The sequence below is a fragment of the Vitis riparia genome, chromosome 7, assembly GCF_004353265.1.
Source record: "Vitis riparia cultivar Riparia Gloire de Montpellier isolate 1030 chromosome 7, EGFV_Vit.rip_1.0, whole genome shotgun sequence".
Classification (NCBI taxonomy): Eukaryota; Viridiplantae; Streptophyta; class Magnoliopsida; order Vitales; family Vitaceae; genus Vitis; species Vitis riparia.
This window is the reverse complement of record NC_048437.1, coordinates 28,660,745-28,677,824: the sequence shown is the minus strand read 5'-3', so window position 1 is coordinate 28,677,824 and position 17,080 is coordinate 28,660,745. Positions and strand designations below refer to the sequence as shown.

The 17,080-nt window shown below is 34.3% G+C and overlaps 1 protein-coding gene across 5 annotated transcripts; it reads right to left on the bottom strand.

Annotated features, from left to right (window-relative positions):
* Positions 1-121: 121 nt before the first annotated feature.
* Positions 122-15,863, bottom strand: LOC117918331 (probable transmembrane GTPase FZO-like, chloroplastic). 5 transcript variants are annotated; one of them, XM_034834892.1, is made up of 11 exons: positions 15,248-15,859; positions 8,533-9,089; positions 8,347-8,415; positions 7,824-8,021; positions 6,687-6,818; positions 4,688-4,774; positions 4,081-4,518; positions 3,751-3,918; positions 2,704-2,934; positions 2,086-2,201; positions 122-551 (listed from the first exon to the last, which is right to left on the bottom strand). In XM_034834892.1, the coding sequence occupies exons 1-11, from the start codon at positions 15,747-15,749 to the stop codon at positions 269-271; spliced, it is 2,781 nt and encodes a 926-aa protein (XP_034690783.1). In that variant the 5' UTR covers positions 15,750-15,859; the 3' UTR covers positions 122-268. The 5 variants fall into 5 exon arrangements, 4 of the variants coding, with proteins under 4 accessions (XP_034690783.1, XP_034690785.1, XP_034690786.1 ...); XM_034834895.1 differs by having other exon boundaries at positions 464-551; positions 2,081-2,201; positions 15,248-15,861; XM_034834894.1 differs by lacking the exon at positions 2,704-2,934 and having other exon boundaries at positions 15,248-15,861.
* Between the last annotated feature and the right edge of the window lie 1,217 nt (positions 15,864-17,080).

The window sequence follows — 17,080 nt, the reverse complement described above, 5'->3', positions numbered from 1 at the left end:
CTTGATATCATGCTGCATCTCCTGCCTGCACTCTTCCCTCCTTGCAACTGCATAGCTCACATTATTGGGAAATTGAACATTCAGATCAACTTATGTGGTAACCTGAGGACAGTACTAACAATTAAATAAGCAATTGAAGCTTGTTTTCATAAATAGGAAATATGTTACAGAGAAAAAGGTAGTATAATGCCGTTACAACATATCCATCTCCCTTTGAAACCCATCTGAAAGCTCAACACCCCAGTTGGCAATAGAATGTACACTTATTTCATGATACATGAAGATTTTGGATTTGAATTTGTAGTGTTCGAAGTTTTTTCTCAACATTTGATAATTCATCTTGGATCTCCAATAGTTTATCCAGTCTGTTTTGCGCTTCATCTTGATAAGGCTTGGCAATGAGTTTTACAAAGTTTTCCAGATTCTCAACAGTTTCCAAGAGATCCTTCTGCATGGCCTCTTCAAGTTCACGTGCAAAGGCATCAGCAGCCCTAGTCACCTTTTCTATCATCCCTTTCCTACGGGCAGGGAAGTTTGAAATTGCTAACCAACTGTCATCAAAATAAAGATTCAATTAGATATCTATTGTTCATATTATAACAAAAAACATTTGTTATAATGCAAATTTTCTTTTAATAATTACAGAAAAATTTAGACATACTGATTAAAATGCATGAACTATTTGTTGGAGAGGTCACAATCTTGCAGATATGCACAAGCACAAAAATAAGCAAAAAGAAAAAATAATAAAAATAAAATGGTGCACATCCAACATAAAAGATGACTTATAGCTACACTATCATTATGCCAAGGCTGACAGGCTTGTATTTCATTTAGGACAAGCCTATAAGATAGATATTTATGCAAACACTTGAAATGTCCAATCTTGTTACAACAGGTTGCAGTACAACTTCTGAGCCTTGACACAAGTACTGGCTCATGGTGCAACATATTGTTATTAGAAAATATCATGTGACTGCCATATCTGTGTCAGGCGTGTTTTTATGCTCTGTGCCAAAACTTGTTTGCTAGTGTACCATATATCCCATTTCAAAGCTAGCTTACTTGATTAATGTGAACATGAAGCATGGCAAGTTAGTGGCTTTCTAAAGGAAGACAAAGACCACAGCATTGTTTCCCACACAACTTCCTCGGGATATCTATGGATAAGCTGTACTGGGAGGTTATCGATAGAAACTATCTATAATATACTATTTCTTAATATTCCTGAACTTTCAAAAAAGAATGGAGCTTCTAAGTTAAAACCACTCCTTGGACAAAATAATATTATTTTTTCACTTTTCTGGTTGTGCACAAAAATTCACCACTATGGCTAAAACCAAATACAACTGTATTCTTTGATATAATGCTCAAATCACTTTATACTATTTATAACAGGGCCTTCACCAGGATAGCAATCTGAATCTGCATTCCACAATCTGGAACTGATCATTCACTATAGATGTTTAAAACCTAATCTTCCTCTTAGCTCTTCAATTACTCTTTATCTCCTTTAGTCTTCTTTATTTGAGTGAAAACAAGAAAATTAAAACAACACAACACATCAGAAGTTTGATTTAAATTGAAAACACTTGTGTACTGCTATTACTTCTTATCTGACAGGTTTCTGGTAGTAAAATAAAAGATAATTTAGTAATCCTCCACCATCAGTTGAAAGAAAAAAGCCTCTCAGATTCCAAGATTGCTTATTATGTTCCAACTAAAGCAATGTAATTGAACCTAAACCTGTCATACTACTTTTGCAGGTGACAAACTACATGCCTGTTTCTATTCCACATATCATGGTGATATCTTTTGCAAGCAACATTTCAACCTTTTGACCTTGCAAAAACCTGCCTTGGAACTCAGCCACATACTCTTGCTAAGGAAAAGTTTCAACTGCCATAATTTAGTTTGTATTTGTATTAGTAGGCAGGTTATGAAACATATTAAATCAAAACAGCGACTCCATAGAGTTGAGGACCCCAATGCTATGGAATTTCGACATATAGAAAGACTTGGGAATACAGACTCCAACAATAAGAAAGAAGGGGGAAAAACTGTAAAAAGGAAAATTTACATTACCCGCCAGCAGAGCAAAGGCCAAGTGCAAGAAGATCTTCTAAAGTGGTTGGCAGCACAGACGTTAGAAGTGAAGCAGAAAAACCAGCTGCTCCTAGTCCTCCAAAAACTCCCAAAAACTGATAATTTAAGAGAATGTTTTACATAAGGTTGGTAATTTCACTGAGGAAAAAAAAAAAGGAACAATAAAATTTCTTATGATTGAAAATAGTTTAAAATGCTAGCACCTCAGAATTGTTTGGAAGCAACTTCAAGGAAGAAACACCTCTATAAAACTTTTCACAAAATTGGGCAATCATTATTAAAGCAATGCTGAAAATTTTAAGCTGGTACCACCACTTTTTAGTAGTTAAAAGGGGTCATAGTCTGAGAGAAGTATCTAGTAGAAGTTGCAGAATCAAGGCAAACATAACAAAGGCCATAAGAAATTACTGCAGCACCCATAGAAAGTCATCCTTCCTCAATGTTGCTTCTAGACATGATATTTTATTTCCACTTGTGCACTCTTCGTTTAGGTATTATATGTAAGAGGTCTATCACACAAGCGCACTAGTGCTGATGTCAGACTCTTGTTCAAGAAAAGTAAGTTTTATTTATTATTCTAGCTAACTTTGCACTCACCACTTCACGGATTTCTTGATCAAACAGTCTGGAAGCAGCACCAGCACTGAAGTTCTCTAGCGCTTTTAAGCTAAGTTCATCTCCTTTCCTCAACAACTCATAGGTCTCCAAACCCACTTGGTTGTGTGGATAGACAAATAAAGGCCATTTTCTTTCAAAGGATTCCTTGTAAAGCCTCCCTTCATGAGCATTGTTTGACTGTAGCCACGTCACATATTCTCCAAGTAGTTTCTATATGGAAAGCCAATGTTAACAGAAACCAATACATTAAACATCATGTCTAAAAAATCTAAATGTCAACTGTAGATTGGGTCTCCGTGCTTCTCAAATGCTAAAAAGAGTAAAACAAAATCTTCATCATTAAATTTGTACCAAAGGCAAATGCTTCTTTAAATTTGTAACAATAAACTTTATCATAGTTCTGTTTTTTTTTCTTTTTTTTTTGTGTCAAGAAATAATTTATTTGAGTAAATATACATGAATTTCTAAGCTAAAAATATAGAAAATCAATCAATCATATTCTCACCCCAAAAGCTTAGATTCTAACTTGACGTTCTATGAACAAACCTAACTTTCACAATTTTGCTTTTGTCCAACCAAAAAGAAACTAATTCCTTAAAACGAATTGTAAGTACAATTGATGGATGAGAGTACAGCTTATCAATTTGATAAATATTTTTACTTCAGGTATTTCAAAAAATATAAGGCCAGAGGCACAGGAACAAACCATAATCAGCCATCAATTCATCGGATACTTCATAGGTGCATGATATAGAAAACTTCAGAGGATTTGTAAGAAAAATAGACCATCACAGACTCTTCTGGTGATCATTAGAAGTCATTGTTCTTTAAATTTTGTTCCAAATGCAACCTAACACCAAGGCTCAATGCTAGGCTTCACATGCTTTTAGGCATGTTCATTGTAGGAAGAAACACTAAGCTTCTGGAAGAAGATATATGATCATATGAACAGGCAATAAAACATATATCGTAAAAGTATACATCATCTCAGGTAAGATTCTTAACAGGTTCAATCCATTAGCTTACCCGTGCATCAGCGTGTGCTGGACCAATTATATCATTTTGAACACTTGAGGTAGCTGGCAGTGTAGCAGATTTTGCCCCTTTTAGAACATAGGAACCAACAAGGTCAAGATTTGATAATTGCAGAGTAGAGTCTATAAGCTTCACAATACGTGCTTTTGTGGTATCAATCTGCAATTCCATGTACAGTACGGTTCATAACCAAACACAAAGTAAAAATTAAAAGGAAATATATAAAATATAAACAATATTAATGCTAGAAATAGATTATTTGGTTCAGACACCACAGCTATGCCTCTCAACTCATAAATTGTGGATTCCCATGGAACATACCAATGACAGGGTTTGCCTTCTCCAAGAAATGTTCTCACTTTCCATCTTCACTGCATACTCCTTTACACTACTAACCATTTCATTTATGGATGCTAAATCCTGTTTGGCATATTGATAGTCTTGTCTCACAAGTGTTTCACAAGAAGAAAATAATCGTTCTGCAATTCCAATAGGTGTTTCAAGCTTAAGCTTCATTCTTTCCATTCCTGTACTTGTTGACCCATCCAAAAAACTATACAAAAAATTTTCAAATTCAGAGAAGCTAGTAGCTCTCCAATGAGAAGAATCAGCTACTGATGGTTCATAATCTTTTCCAATCCCAGAAGCTGAAAGTTTTGCTTCAAGTGCCAACCTTGCAGATACAGGATACAATATGACATGCTTAACATTCAGCAACTTCTGCACATTCTTCTTGATGAATGAAACAGCTTCCTCAAGCTGCACCAAATCATGGAAAAGGATTATAGAACACTAGAAAGTCACTCAGGAAGCTCTAGAGAAGGTGTCCCATTAAACACTCTCAACTATAAGAGAATCACTTTAAGCAATATCAACAATAAAAAAATAAAATAAAAAATAAAAATAAAAACAGAACTTATAACTAAACCTCACTGGCATTCTGATAGAGATCAGCTTTATTCAGCACAAAAACGATTTTCTTCCTCCACTGCTGAGTGTAACGAAGAAAAGCAACCTAAGAAGTAGCAAGAGCGAAAATCAACTTTGGTAATAAAGAAACATGCAAGATAAATGTCAAAATTATTTTAGGAAAATACATAATAACTCCTGTTAGCAGAGTATGGCATTGGAGAGTAAAACTCTCACTAACACATGAACAGAAGTCACTGAAAAGATAAAGCAAAATACCATTAAAAAGGGAGCCCTTGATAACTGAAAATTTTACAATGCTAGAAGAGAAAAAAATATATTATAAAAATAGTTTGATCACCGAGTACAAGGAACACATGATGAACCTTTTTTTTCTGTTGATAGGTAAATAATACAATTTATAAACAAGCACCAAAAAGAAGACATACCATAGTACACAAGATGTATACAATGAGTGTCAAGAGGAGCAACCAAAAAGAGAGAATAGCAAAAACCACCTCCCTCTCTTAGTAAGAATCCAACCAATCTACAAACTAATTTAAAGATGTGAAACCTATATCTATGTACATCTCTACCCACAAAAACAAATTTTTAAGAAAATAACTTTTCAAAGTTTGACCCTCCTCATTATCAAAAGACCTTCGATTCCTTTGTTTTCATAAAGTCAAAAGATGAACAATGGAGCTGCTCCCTAACCTTCTTGTGTCTTTTACCCACAAAGGATCCATGCCATCCTAAGAGAGTCTCTTTAATATAGCAACTTACACCCAATGAACACCAAACAAAGCGACAAGCAACTGCTAGAGTGCCCTTGTCTTGGCACAGTTAAGGAACACATGTTATTCGACAACGAAGAGCATCCTGAACAAGGGATTAAACTTGCTTTTCTTTGTAATCTTTGGGCATGGTCCAAATTGTATATACCTCTTGGCTCTTCTTCTATTGTAGATTTTGTGGATTAGATATTTTGTTGAGGGGTGCCATTATTTTGTTGTCCCTCTTGTTTTTTGGTGGTGTTTTAGGCGCTTGTTGTATACTCCCGGTGTACTTTGGGCGCTATTTTGGCATTTCTTATTCTAACATACATTTATTTTACCTATGAAAAAAAATATGAAAATTGTAGAACATTTTTTTTTTTAGGAAGACAGAGATATCATATTGATAAGCACCAATCAACCCATAATACACAAACTATGAAAACAATAACAAGAGGTAGAAAGAAAAAAGAACACATTAGTGGGATCCTATACAAAGCATGAAATTAAATGGAGAAAATGTAAAAATCTCCTCTGATAAAAAAAATGCAAAAATATTTTATGAGCAATCCCTTGGTTAACCTTTTCCTTTTAAGTTTTGGACCCCCAGATTTTTATCTTCATTTTGAAGTTTAGGTTGTGACAATAAGAACCTGCAGATCCACCTTCAAATCAGTGGAGATGCCTCCAAAGAATCTTGTTGTTACTATAATGTTAAATGTTTCAATTACAAAATAAATAAAAAAATATATTGATAGAGATATTCCTAGTATTTATCTCAACATTATTCTCCTAGAAAATGACAATAAAAAGAAACTATAAAGATAATGCTTCAAAAGGAAATGAACATTGATCTTCTTAGAAATCAGTAGCAGGATATAGGGATGAAATAAAATAGAAGTAGATGCCTCCAGAACAAGAACCACCAAACATACCCATGTTAAAAGCTTGTCGTGATTACAGTTGACAGGCCAGCAGCAAAGATGAAAAAGAAACAGTAATACTAATACATAAGAATATTGAAAAAGAAAAGATCATGGTTTATGGAAACTTCAAAACATTTTCACAGGCAAACATCCAGCCATAAAAGAAGCCCCAAGGAATAGATATGAACCGATCAAGCATGAATCACAAAATACTGAATGCTGAGGGGAGTCACTGGCATCTTGTACAAATGCATGCTAAGTACATCCAACTGCAAATATTATTCTAAACCACATTAACAGGTGGAAGTAATCCTACCTCGCTTTCAGTTAATGGACGATCAGCAGAAATAACAAAAAGAAGCAAATCTGCTCGGGGCACAAATTCCTCAGTAAGGCGTTGTTGTCTTTGGAGAATCACATTAGTTCCAGGTGTATCAACAATATTCATCTGCTATCAAAGAGATTAAAATGAATCAGTACCATAAAATAGCAGGAACTAACAAAAGCTAGCATTAATGTCAAGTCTCAGAAAAGCAAATGCACTTAGAAAGACAACCAAAATAAATCATGGAACATGAATAAGTTGTAACTATTTTGCTTTTGCTACATTGTGCAATATTTTTTAGTTTTTTCTCTATCTCCTTGGTGCCACTGTATCAGGGTTGAAATGAATTTTTTTTTTTTGATAAGTGGGTTGAAATGAAATAAAAACATTTCCTTTCTCATTTAACCTTAAAGGCTGTTTCTGCTTTTTCCATTTAAGGTGTATTCAGAATCCACAACAGGTCATACAGCACACTTAATGTACAGAATTGATTTTTGATGCATCTCCAAATTTTATTTGTCGTATTGATTACAGAGCTTCCTTGATTATATCATTCTTTGCCTTTATTTGCAACTTCTGAATCCCTCTGTAGCATGCCATATTGCCACATTAATTTATTAATATACTTGCATGTCAAAAGAAGTGGACAGATGAATAACCCAAATTATCAATTAAAATGAGGAAATCCACTGTTATGGCAATTCGGTAATCATACTGTTCAAGACAACTTTTATATGCGTCATATGCATAAACTTACCAGTGGGTATAATAAGATATTGTTTATTACAGAGGGGCAACTTATTACCAACCATAACAGTAGGTTATGCATTTTACGCTCTTGCACCAACAAAGCATGTAAGCATATATACATACATACAAACATGTACTTTGGGGCACTCTATTGGCGTTTCTTGTTTATAATATTCTCTTGCTTTACTCATCAAAATATATATATATATATATGTACAAACATACATATATTGGGAATGGACCATGTTAGAAAAGAAATCGAGGGTAGAACTTTAGAAGCATAAAACTAAGCATGAATACTGCATGCACAGAACATGCATATCTTCAGGGTTGGAAAATTTAAGAACTGAATTCAGGAGAGAAATCAGATTAAATTACCTCTTTAAGAATTGGAGCAGGAAGATAGCAGATATATTGCCCATCTGGATGTCTTTCACAACGTTGTTGCCCATCAGAATCTAACTCAGAATAGCGTAAGAATGTGATCTCATTAGTTGTCGGAACAACACCCTCTTTCAGGTATCTTCTTCCAAGGAGTGCATTAATGACAGTTGACTTGCCAGAGTTAAATTCACCCTGGTGACATCCAGAAAGATACAGATGCATGAGAAAAATAAATCCTAGGTAGTAATATTCTCAAAAAACATCTAGGCATAAATAACAACCCAACTTTTGCAACACTCAATATCCACATCAAGGAAACCAATGCTTTTACATGATTACGGATCCATGACAATGGAGCATGCATTTATAACATTTGTTAACATGCATAAAGCATACAAATGGCCACTTTAATCCTAGATCATACCAAGTGAAGAATGAAAAATTTATTTGAAATTTAGAGCTAATACCCATGTATATCCCTGGAACCAGAATTTGTTGAAGTTCAGCACACAATTACCACTATAGCCAGTAAAAATGGCTCATCAAGTTGAGAAACTGCATCAATAAGAAGTGAAACCTCCTCCATCTGCCATCCAATGCCAATTTTGCCCAATTCAGCACGAAGAAGCAAGAAACAATTAATGGAATGTAGATGCATCTGAAGAATAACTTCAACTACCAAATGTTAACACTAAAATATCACCAGTGGTGCAGCTTTCTGGATAATGTTTATTGCTTCAAGCAATACCAATTTCTCTGTTTCTATGACCTCTTTTTCTCTATCCTCCAATTTAATAAAGCCAGCCACCCTCCTTTTCCCAGGGACACCACTATTGACATCCAAACTTTTGAGCTTATTTAAGTTCTGAAGTTCATCCTCTGTTCTTTTATTCATTGCATGTACAGTTTCAAACAATTTTCTCAGGACATCATCACTGAACAACCTCAAATCTTCCAATGAAACAACTAAGCCACTAGCACCTGCTTTGAGCAGTTCTGATGCCTCAAAAAGTGATGTATCCTTTGCACGCGAAGGGACCACAGCAAAAATTGGTATCTTCACATTCTCAAATACAGAGGTTGCAAGCACCTCTGATTGTTTCTCCTCAACAGCACCATATAATAGAAAATCTGCACCTTCAGAATTGGACGCAGTGAAAGCAGCATTTGCAGTCTGCACATTCCTTGCTACCAAAGGGAGAATTACTGATTCAGATCTAGAATCCATCATTGTGTTCCGTGCCACAATGGCAGGAAGACCTGTAAGGAGAAGAGAGAAACAGATTACATGATGAAACAAGATGGGTATGTAAACTGGTTGACAAGTGGCCAGTGCCTAACTGCAAAAGAAAATTCAAACATTTTTGGGCTGCTGGGGATTAAACAAAAACTCTAATGATACTACAGTGAATTTGACTTCAATGTTCAAAAAATCTAAAAACAGTCTTAAGGTGTTTGACCAAATAGGGTGAAGCAAGGTGTAACCCTTGTGGCCCAGAGAGGTACAAACCACAAATTCAACACCACTAAATAAATAAATAAATAATAAAGAAAATAAAAATCTCAAAAAATGAAAGCATGCTAATGTAATCACATGAAAATAGAATAATAGACTTTAGGCCCATTAGCCTTGTGAGTAGCTTGTATAGGATCTTAGCTAAAGTTTTGTCAAACAAGTTGAAGATAGTGATATAAAAAAGTGGTGTCAGACTCTTGGAATGCAATTGTGGAAAATGAGGCAAATCTTAGATGCAATTATTGCCAATGAGGCTATTGATTCAAGATTGAGGAGTTGTAAGAAGAGAGTTATTTGTAAGACATTGCAAAAGGCTATGACCATGTAAATTGGAGCTTTCTCTTGGCAATGATGTGTAAAAATGGGCTTCAGGAAAAAGTGAATTGATTGGATTTAGTAAGAATTTCAACAACAAGATTTTAGCTTGGGGAATGGTTCACATTCTAGCTTTTTTCCAAAGCTCAAGGGATTTGAGACAAGGGCTACACCTATCAACCTATCTTTTTGTTTTGGTGGATGGAGGCCCTTAGCATTCTCTTAAGAAAGACAAGGAAGGGTGGTTTCATTTTAGGATTCAAGGTAGAAGGCAAAAGAGAAGAGGGAGTGGAGATTTCACACCTTCTATTCGCTTATAATACCTTATTTTTCGCATACCCTAGTTAGATCAATTGAACTATATGAGTTAGTTCTTGCTTTGGTTTGAGACTCCTTTACGGCTGAAAATTTTTTTTTTTTTTTTTGATAAGTCCTTTAGGGCTGAAAGTTAACTTAAACAAGAGTGAATTAATTCCAGTAGGGAAGGTACCAAATGTGAAGGAGCTTGCTTAGGTATTGGGCTCCTTTTGAAGTGGGTTTTTCACATGGGAGAGGTTGCATGGGAAAGGATCTCACGCTTAACCAGCTTAAAAGAAAATGGTTGTTTTTGGTGTGTTATTATTATGTGTAAAATGCAAAAGAACAACCAATATCTCCTCATCCATTGTGGGAAAACTAAGGAGCTCTGGCACCTTTTGTGCTCTTTATTTGCATCTCATTCTTCAGTGAAAGAGTGTTTTTTTTTTTTTTTTTTAGGTAAAGTGAGAGGTTTCAAAGGGTTGGCATGAGAGGTTTGTGGCTAAGAATAGAAGAAAGACTTGGAAAACAACTTTTCTTTGCCTATTCTAGAAAATTTGGTAGGAGAATTATTGAAGATTCTTTGAAGGGGTGCAACACTCAGATCAGTCTTTTAAAAATTCCCTTATCTGAGGCAGAGCAAGGAAATTTTACTTGGGGGCGGAGAGAGGGAGAAAATAGAAAAATTATACACTATAATAACTATGATAAGGTTTTGAAAGTATTTAATGATACCCTCATTATCATTTAACATACTATATTTTTTTAGACATTATATATAAAACAGCAAACTGCCAAAAGCATTGCTAAAAAAAAATGTTTTAGACCTTATAAAAATGTTTTACTAAAAAAATACAAAAAAAAAAATTATCAAAAAGAATTAAAAAAAAGAAATAGCAACAAATTTCTCTAGAAAATTTCAACAGTTCTAGTGCTTTTTTTTAGCAAAAAAGGAGAAAATAATCAAAGAATTCAATCATTTTTATAGTAAATTTAGTGATTTTTTTTTCAAATAATTAAATATAAATTAGTTGAAAGTGATGCAACTTTTCATTTAACAATTATATCTCATATTATCTCCCATGATTAAAATTAAACATATGAGTGTTTAATGAGAACTTGATAGTTGTTATTTATGATTCAAAGTACCTGATTAAAACTAAACATAAACTCCTTTAATGTAAACAATTAAATAAGACTGAATTTTATCAAACATTAAATATCATATACTATTACATAAAAATAAAAAAATTAAATAAAATTTTTAAAATTAAAACCAAAGGTAACCCATAGTTAAGAACTTATTGAATAAAAGTATAAAACAACATACAAAAAAGTACAAATATTTAATTTTATTAAAAAAAAACTAATAATAAAACAGAAAAAATGACATAGGGAGACTGAAAAATAAATTAGGATAATGATTTTATACAAGATTTTATAAAAATTGAAGATAAATTATAAAAAGAAAAAAAAATAAGTATGGATATTGAACAGGTTTTATAAAAGATTTTCTAAAAATTTTTATTGAAATCTTAATATAGAGAGTGAGTGTTATTTTTTGCCAACAACATTTAATTATAAATATTTTTATCTTTTGAAAATACAAATTTCTAGCCGAGGGAGGGCAAATTTTCCATTTTGCTTTTCATTTAAAAAAAATAATCATATAAGGTAACTTTTTTTTTTCCTGGTTAGGGGGGATATTTGAGTGGAGGCACGTGCCCCTCCAAAGCCTTGAGTGGCTCTAGCACTACTTTTTTTTTTTTTTTTGATAGGTAAATAAAATTATATTAAAAGGGCTTGCAAAACAGCGCATCAAGGTACACACGAAGTATAGCACTACTTATTTGTAACCTATATATGTGATCTTCAGGGTCTCTTCAAGATGGTAATTAAGTTGGTTTTCCGTTCTTGGTAGACTGCATTGATTGGTTGTACTCAAGTGATTAGAATGCGGCTATGGTCATTGGTTGTATCTCTTTTTGCTTCTTAAATGCATACACGTCCTATGTACTAGGTGTATGCCCTTCTTTTTTCTTTCTTTTTTTTATCAGCGCTTTTTATGTATTCTTATTTGCCTATTAAACTAGAATAATAAGAGAGGTGTGAAGAGCTTCATGGCATAAGCATCAATAGCTTTTTAAAATATTGCTTGACATTTGGGAGAGCTTTGATGGGGAAAAGGGAGAAAACTTGGAGAACCACCTCATTATGCCTTTATTGGATTATTTGATAGCTATGTAATCCTAGAACTTTTGAAGGGAAGAAGTTTTCATTTCAATCTCTTAAAACCCTCTCCTATTTCAATCGTGTTTGATGTAGGATCTTAAAATTTCTAGCACTATAAAACTTTCTTGTGTCAAGAATAAGGTGAAGAAAATAAAAATGGCTGAAAAGAATATCAAAAAGAAGAAGAAGAAGAAAAAAAATCCTTAGCAATCACACTAAGGTTCCTAGGTAATCACACCTAAGATTTCCTATGCAATCACATTTAGAAAAAAGGCAATTACACCCTTAAAGAAAGCATAATAAATATTGAAACTTTATTAAAATTCTTCTTCCAATCCTTTATCTTTCCTTGCTAGAATAGAAAAAGATATAAGAGAGGAGTGATATTTAAAAACTAAAAGACAAACTTTCCTATTATAATAAGAAGACTAAAGGAAACAGAAATTTGACAAAAAGTCAACCATTAACTAAAATAGAAACTTGACAAACCAACCATGACAAGTCCCAGGATGAATTTAGATATCATTAGTATCCTAAATTAAGGTTTGGGCATTGGAACCAACTTTTCCCTCTTGTAAATCTTCAAATCATTGTTCCCCATCAATGTTCCTATGTTAGCCAAACACTAATTTTTTAAAAAAATAAAGACTTAAATTAAAATAAAAAGAGCCACCAAAAAAGTGGCATAAGGTATACAAGAAAACAAACCTCCCTTCACCACCAAGGCTTGAACAAAAGAATACAAAATAAGAACCTCAACAAGTACCACCTATCAAAAAAAAGAACCTCAACAAGTACCCAACCATTCAAAAAAACCTACTAAAATCAGTGGGCAATCATCTAAAAATTACTTAAGAGTCAAACCACAGAAAGCAAACGAAATCCCTTTTCAGCTTTTGGATAGAAAAAACTCCATTATCGAATACAATGTTGTTCCTTGCCTTCCAAACCATCCAAAACAAGCACAAAGGGCTTGCTTGCCAAACCTTCTAGCGCTTTTTGCTCACAAAAAAAACCATCCAAGACACCCCGGAAAGTACAAAAATCAGCTCCCATAAAACCTTTGTCGTTTCACAATGGAAAAGCAAATGATCTAAGGATTATTCATGTCCAAGGCACAAGAAACACTAATTTGCTAAAGACCAACCTTGTCTCTAAACTTGAAACAAAGTTAGAACTTTACCGCACACTGCCTCCCAAGCAAAAAAACTAACTTTGGGTTGGACCCAAGAAATTCAAATGTCGCTCATTGGAAAAGACCCACTCAAGTCTAGTTCCAAAACATTGTAAAGGGACTTACATTGTAAACTTACCACTCTTTGTCATTGACCAAATCAACGTATCTTTCACATCCCTACAAACTCTCTACCCCTGCAAATAAGCAAGAAATCTAGCCTCCTCCCCCCCTTTCAGCAAAAAAAAATTCCAAAAATCACCCACTCATGCATCCTTAGAAAGAGATAAAGCAAATAAGGAAGGAAACAACACACACAATAGATTATCCCCACACCACCTATCCTTCCAAAAAAGTACCCTCCGCCCATTACCCAACAAAAAGGAACACCTAGATCTCACAAGATCCTAATCCTTTCTTATCATTTTCCACTACCCAACCCCATACCCCTCTTTTACCTCCTAAGTTGCTCACCCCCTTCTTGCTTCCTCATACCTACCATAGATAACTCGATTCCACAAGGCACCTCTCTCATTCGCAAAAAGCCTACTCCACTTGCAAAGAAGAGCCTTATTAAGAACTGAAAAACTTTTAACACTCAAACCCCATTTCATCTTATTTCGGCAAATAACCACTCACTTAACAAGATGAGGTTTATGCTCTAACAACCCACCGCCCCATACAAAGTTCCATTGAATTTGTTCTAACCTCAATCTAACAACCCTTGGCATATAGAACAAAGACATAAAATAAATGGGCAAACTAGATAGAGTACTTCAAATCAAAGTTACTCTCCCTCCTTTGGAAATATATTCTCTTCCACATAGACAACCTCTTGTGAAACTGCTCTTCTACTCCATCCCAAGCTACCGTATACTTAAACGGAGCACCCAAAAGAAGACCCAAATAAGAGAAAGGTGGACTACCCATCTTGCACCCAAGCTCATCAAGTAAATCATCTAAATTCTCCACCCTTCCTACCAGAATTAACTCACTTTTCTCCAAGTTAATCCTCAACCCTGAAATCGCCTCAAACCACATAAGTAACCAACATAAATAAGTTATCTCATCATGAGAAACCTTGCAGAATTCCAAAGTGTTGTCAATGAACAATAGATGTGAAATCTGAATACCTTCCCCAAACCTACCTTTCACCTGACAACCAGATAAAAAACCACCAGCCACTGCCCTCTTCAAAAGACAACTAAGCGCCTCCATTAAACCATAGTAAAAAAAAAAAGATTCCTTATTCAAAATTCAAAATTATGGATAGTATTATCAAAAGACACTATTCTGTTAGAAATCAATTTTGAATGCATCTTATCTCATTTTTATATGCCCACAATAAAGGAAAGTCATTCTATAAAGAGGGGGGAAAAAAGTCATTCTGAAAAGGGGGTAGACAAAATTATCAGAGGATGTTTCCTGGGGGAAATCTCCAGACTAAAATTTGTCTTGTAGCTAAAACAAGGAGAAGACGCTTCCCAATGTGAAAAAGGATCCCAAAATCCCCACTCCAACATTGTTGGGCGATTTTCCAATATAGTTTTCTTCGTCTATTCCACACACCCACCCCCCAAAAGAAAAAAAACAAAGGAAACCACACACACACACACAAACACAGAGCTTGACATTAAATCAAATGGGAGCCTTATTTGGATGTCTTGAACTTAAAACAAAACAAAAATATATCCGGCAAGACGAAAAGACAATGCATTTCCAAACGATGTGGGTATCCACATTGAACAGTTTGAGAAAAAGTTCCTTGATATCTCCTTAATTCTAGATCTTGCAGCTAATTCTGCTTGTTTTCTAGTTTAATAAACTTTTTTTAGCACAGGGAAAACTTGAATTAAGCAATGGAAGTTGAAATACTAAGCTAACCTTTATCAGAGAGCACAACCCCGTTAGCATTAACAGCGGCCGCAATATCAACCCGCTCGGCAACCATCAAATACGCCCGTTCCCGAACCACCGACTTCAACAAACACGCCGCCTCGTACAACCTCCCACCACTCCCGTCACCACCATCCAGCACCACAACCCCAACCCACTTGGAAACCGCCTCGTCCACCACATCCAACACACCAGCGCGGTCCAGCACCTCATCCAGGCTCAATAGAAGCACGAGGCTCGGTACTCTGATCTCCGGCCGCTTGTATCCACCAGGGTAGACAGTTCTCGGCTGCTTGTTTTGGCTGGTGGGTGGGATGGAATTGTTAGCAATTGACACTATGGAGAGGCGGGAGCGGCGTCGATTGAAGAGAGGAAGTGGGTAGCGGTGATTATGGGTGTGGTTACGGTGGCTATGATGGTGGTAGCGGTGGTGGGTTGGAATGAAGAAGAGAGGGTGAATGGAAGGGGGTTGGGAGAGAAGAGATACCATGGAGCAGAGGAAATGGTGGGGAGTAGAGTTAGGGTTTTGGGGGGAGAGAGAGAAGGGGAGAGAAGCTTATCAGTGGATACGGAGATGAAGATGGAGATTGATTGGTCATGGGGTATGTGGTCTCTGATCTTCCTCTTATCTGTTTTTTGTGTTGAGAAAAGAGTTTAGCCCTTTGGAAAACGGAGGTCCTACCTTGAAACGATTCGTTTCATTTTCTCCGTTTCTTCACATTTCAACTTTCCAACAGCGTGCATGACGTTTGTGTTTCTCCGTTTCCACATCTTTCACCTATTTTTCTTCCTTTGTAAGCAACCCATCAAAGTATATGTAAGACAATGAGTTTTGGACCCTTGGGACAAAAAAAATTAAATTTAACCACTTTCTCCATCTCTAGTTCAAAATGGCTTTTTTTATTGTCACGTTGGAACCATATCATTAAAAAAAATTAAGTTAAAGTTTCAATTGTCAATCTAAGTTTCAGTTAAAAAATAAAGTTTCAATTATCAATTACGACTTCATTTTTCTTAAAAGATGATGTAATACTCATATGATGAAAAAGAGGTTATATTAAACATAAGTTTTAAAATGAGCTTGAAAGAAATATTTTTATGGTCAAATGGGTCATACCCAAAATTTTAAAATAATAAGATATTATAATATATACATTGGATTAAAATCAAATGGATCTGTCCTTAATTTGAGAATTCAAATTTCATGTTGCAATAGTTTTTTGTTTATATATATATATATATATGCAATATCTCACATTCAATAGGAGAAAATATTAATAATTTTTAACCTTGTAAACACCGTGTTTATGATTGTAAATGTTTGAGTCCATATTAGATTAAGTGCATATGGATTAGTTTTTGAATTCAAGTCATAATGATTTTTTTGTTTACATTCCCTCTCATTTTAAGGATAAAAAGTTATCAAGTGAATCATAATTTTTAAAAGATATATTGATATTTTAAAAGTTTTGTTGAATATTAAAAAAATTTATTTTATAACTTAAAATAAAATCTCCACAACAAATGATATTTTCCTCATTTTTGTATTAATTTTTTTTTAAAAAATTAATCTATAAGTTATATAAAATTTCAACAACAATTTTTCTCATTTTTATGTTAAATTATTTTTAAAGCTATAATCTTTTAATTAAATTAACCAACATTAAAAGTATTTCTTGAAATTAAAAAAGAAAAATAATTAATTGATCAAAACGAATGAAATAATTATCGGATTTGCAAATTTATCCCATCTCATATTTTTTGTATAGAATAAGTCATTTTTACATAAATGCCCTTAATTATTTAAAGTATTTACAATAT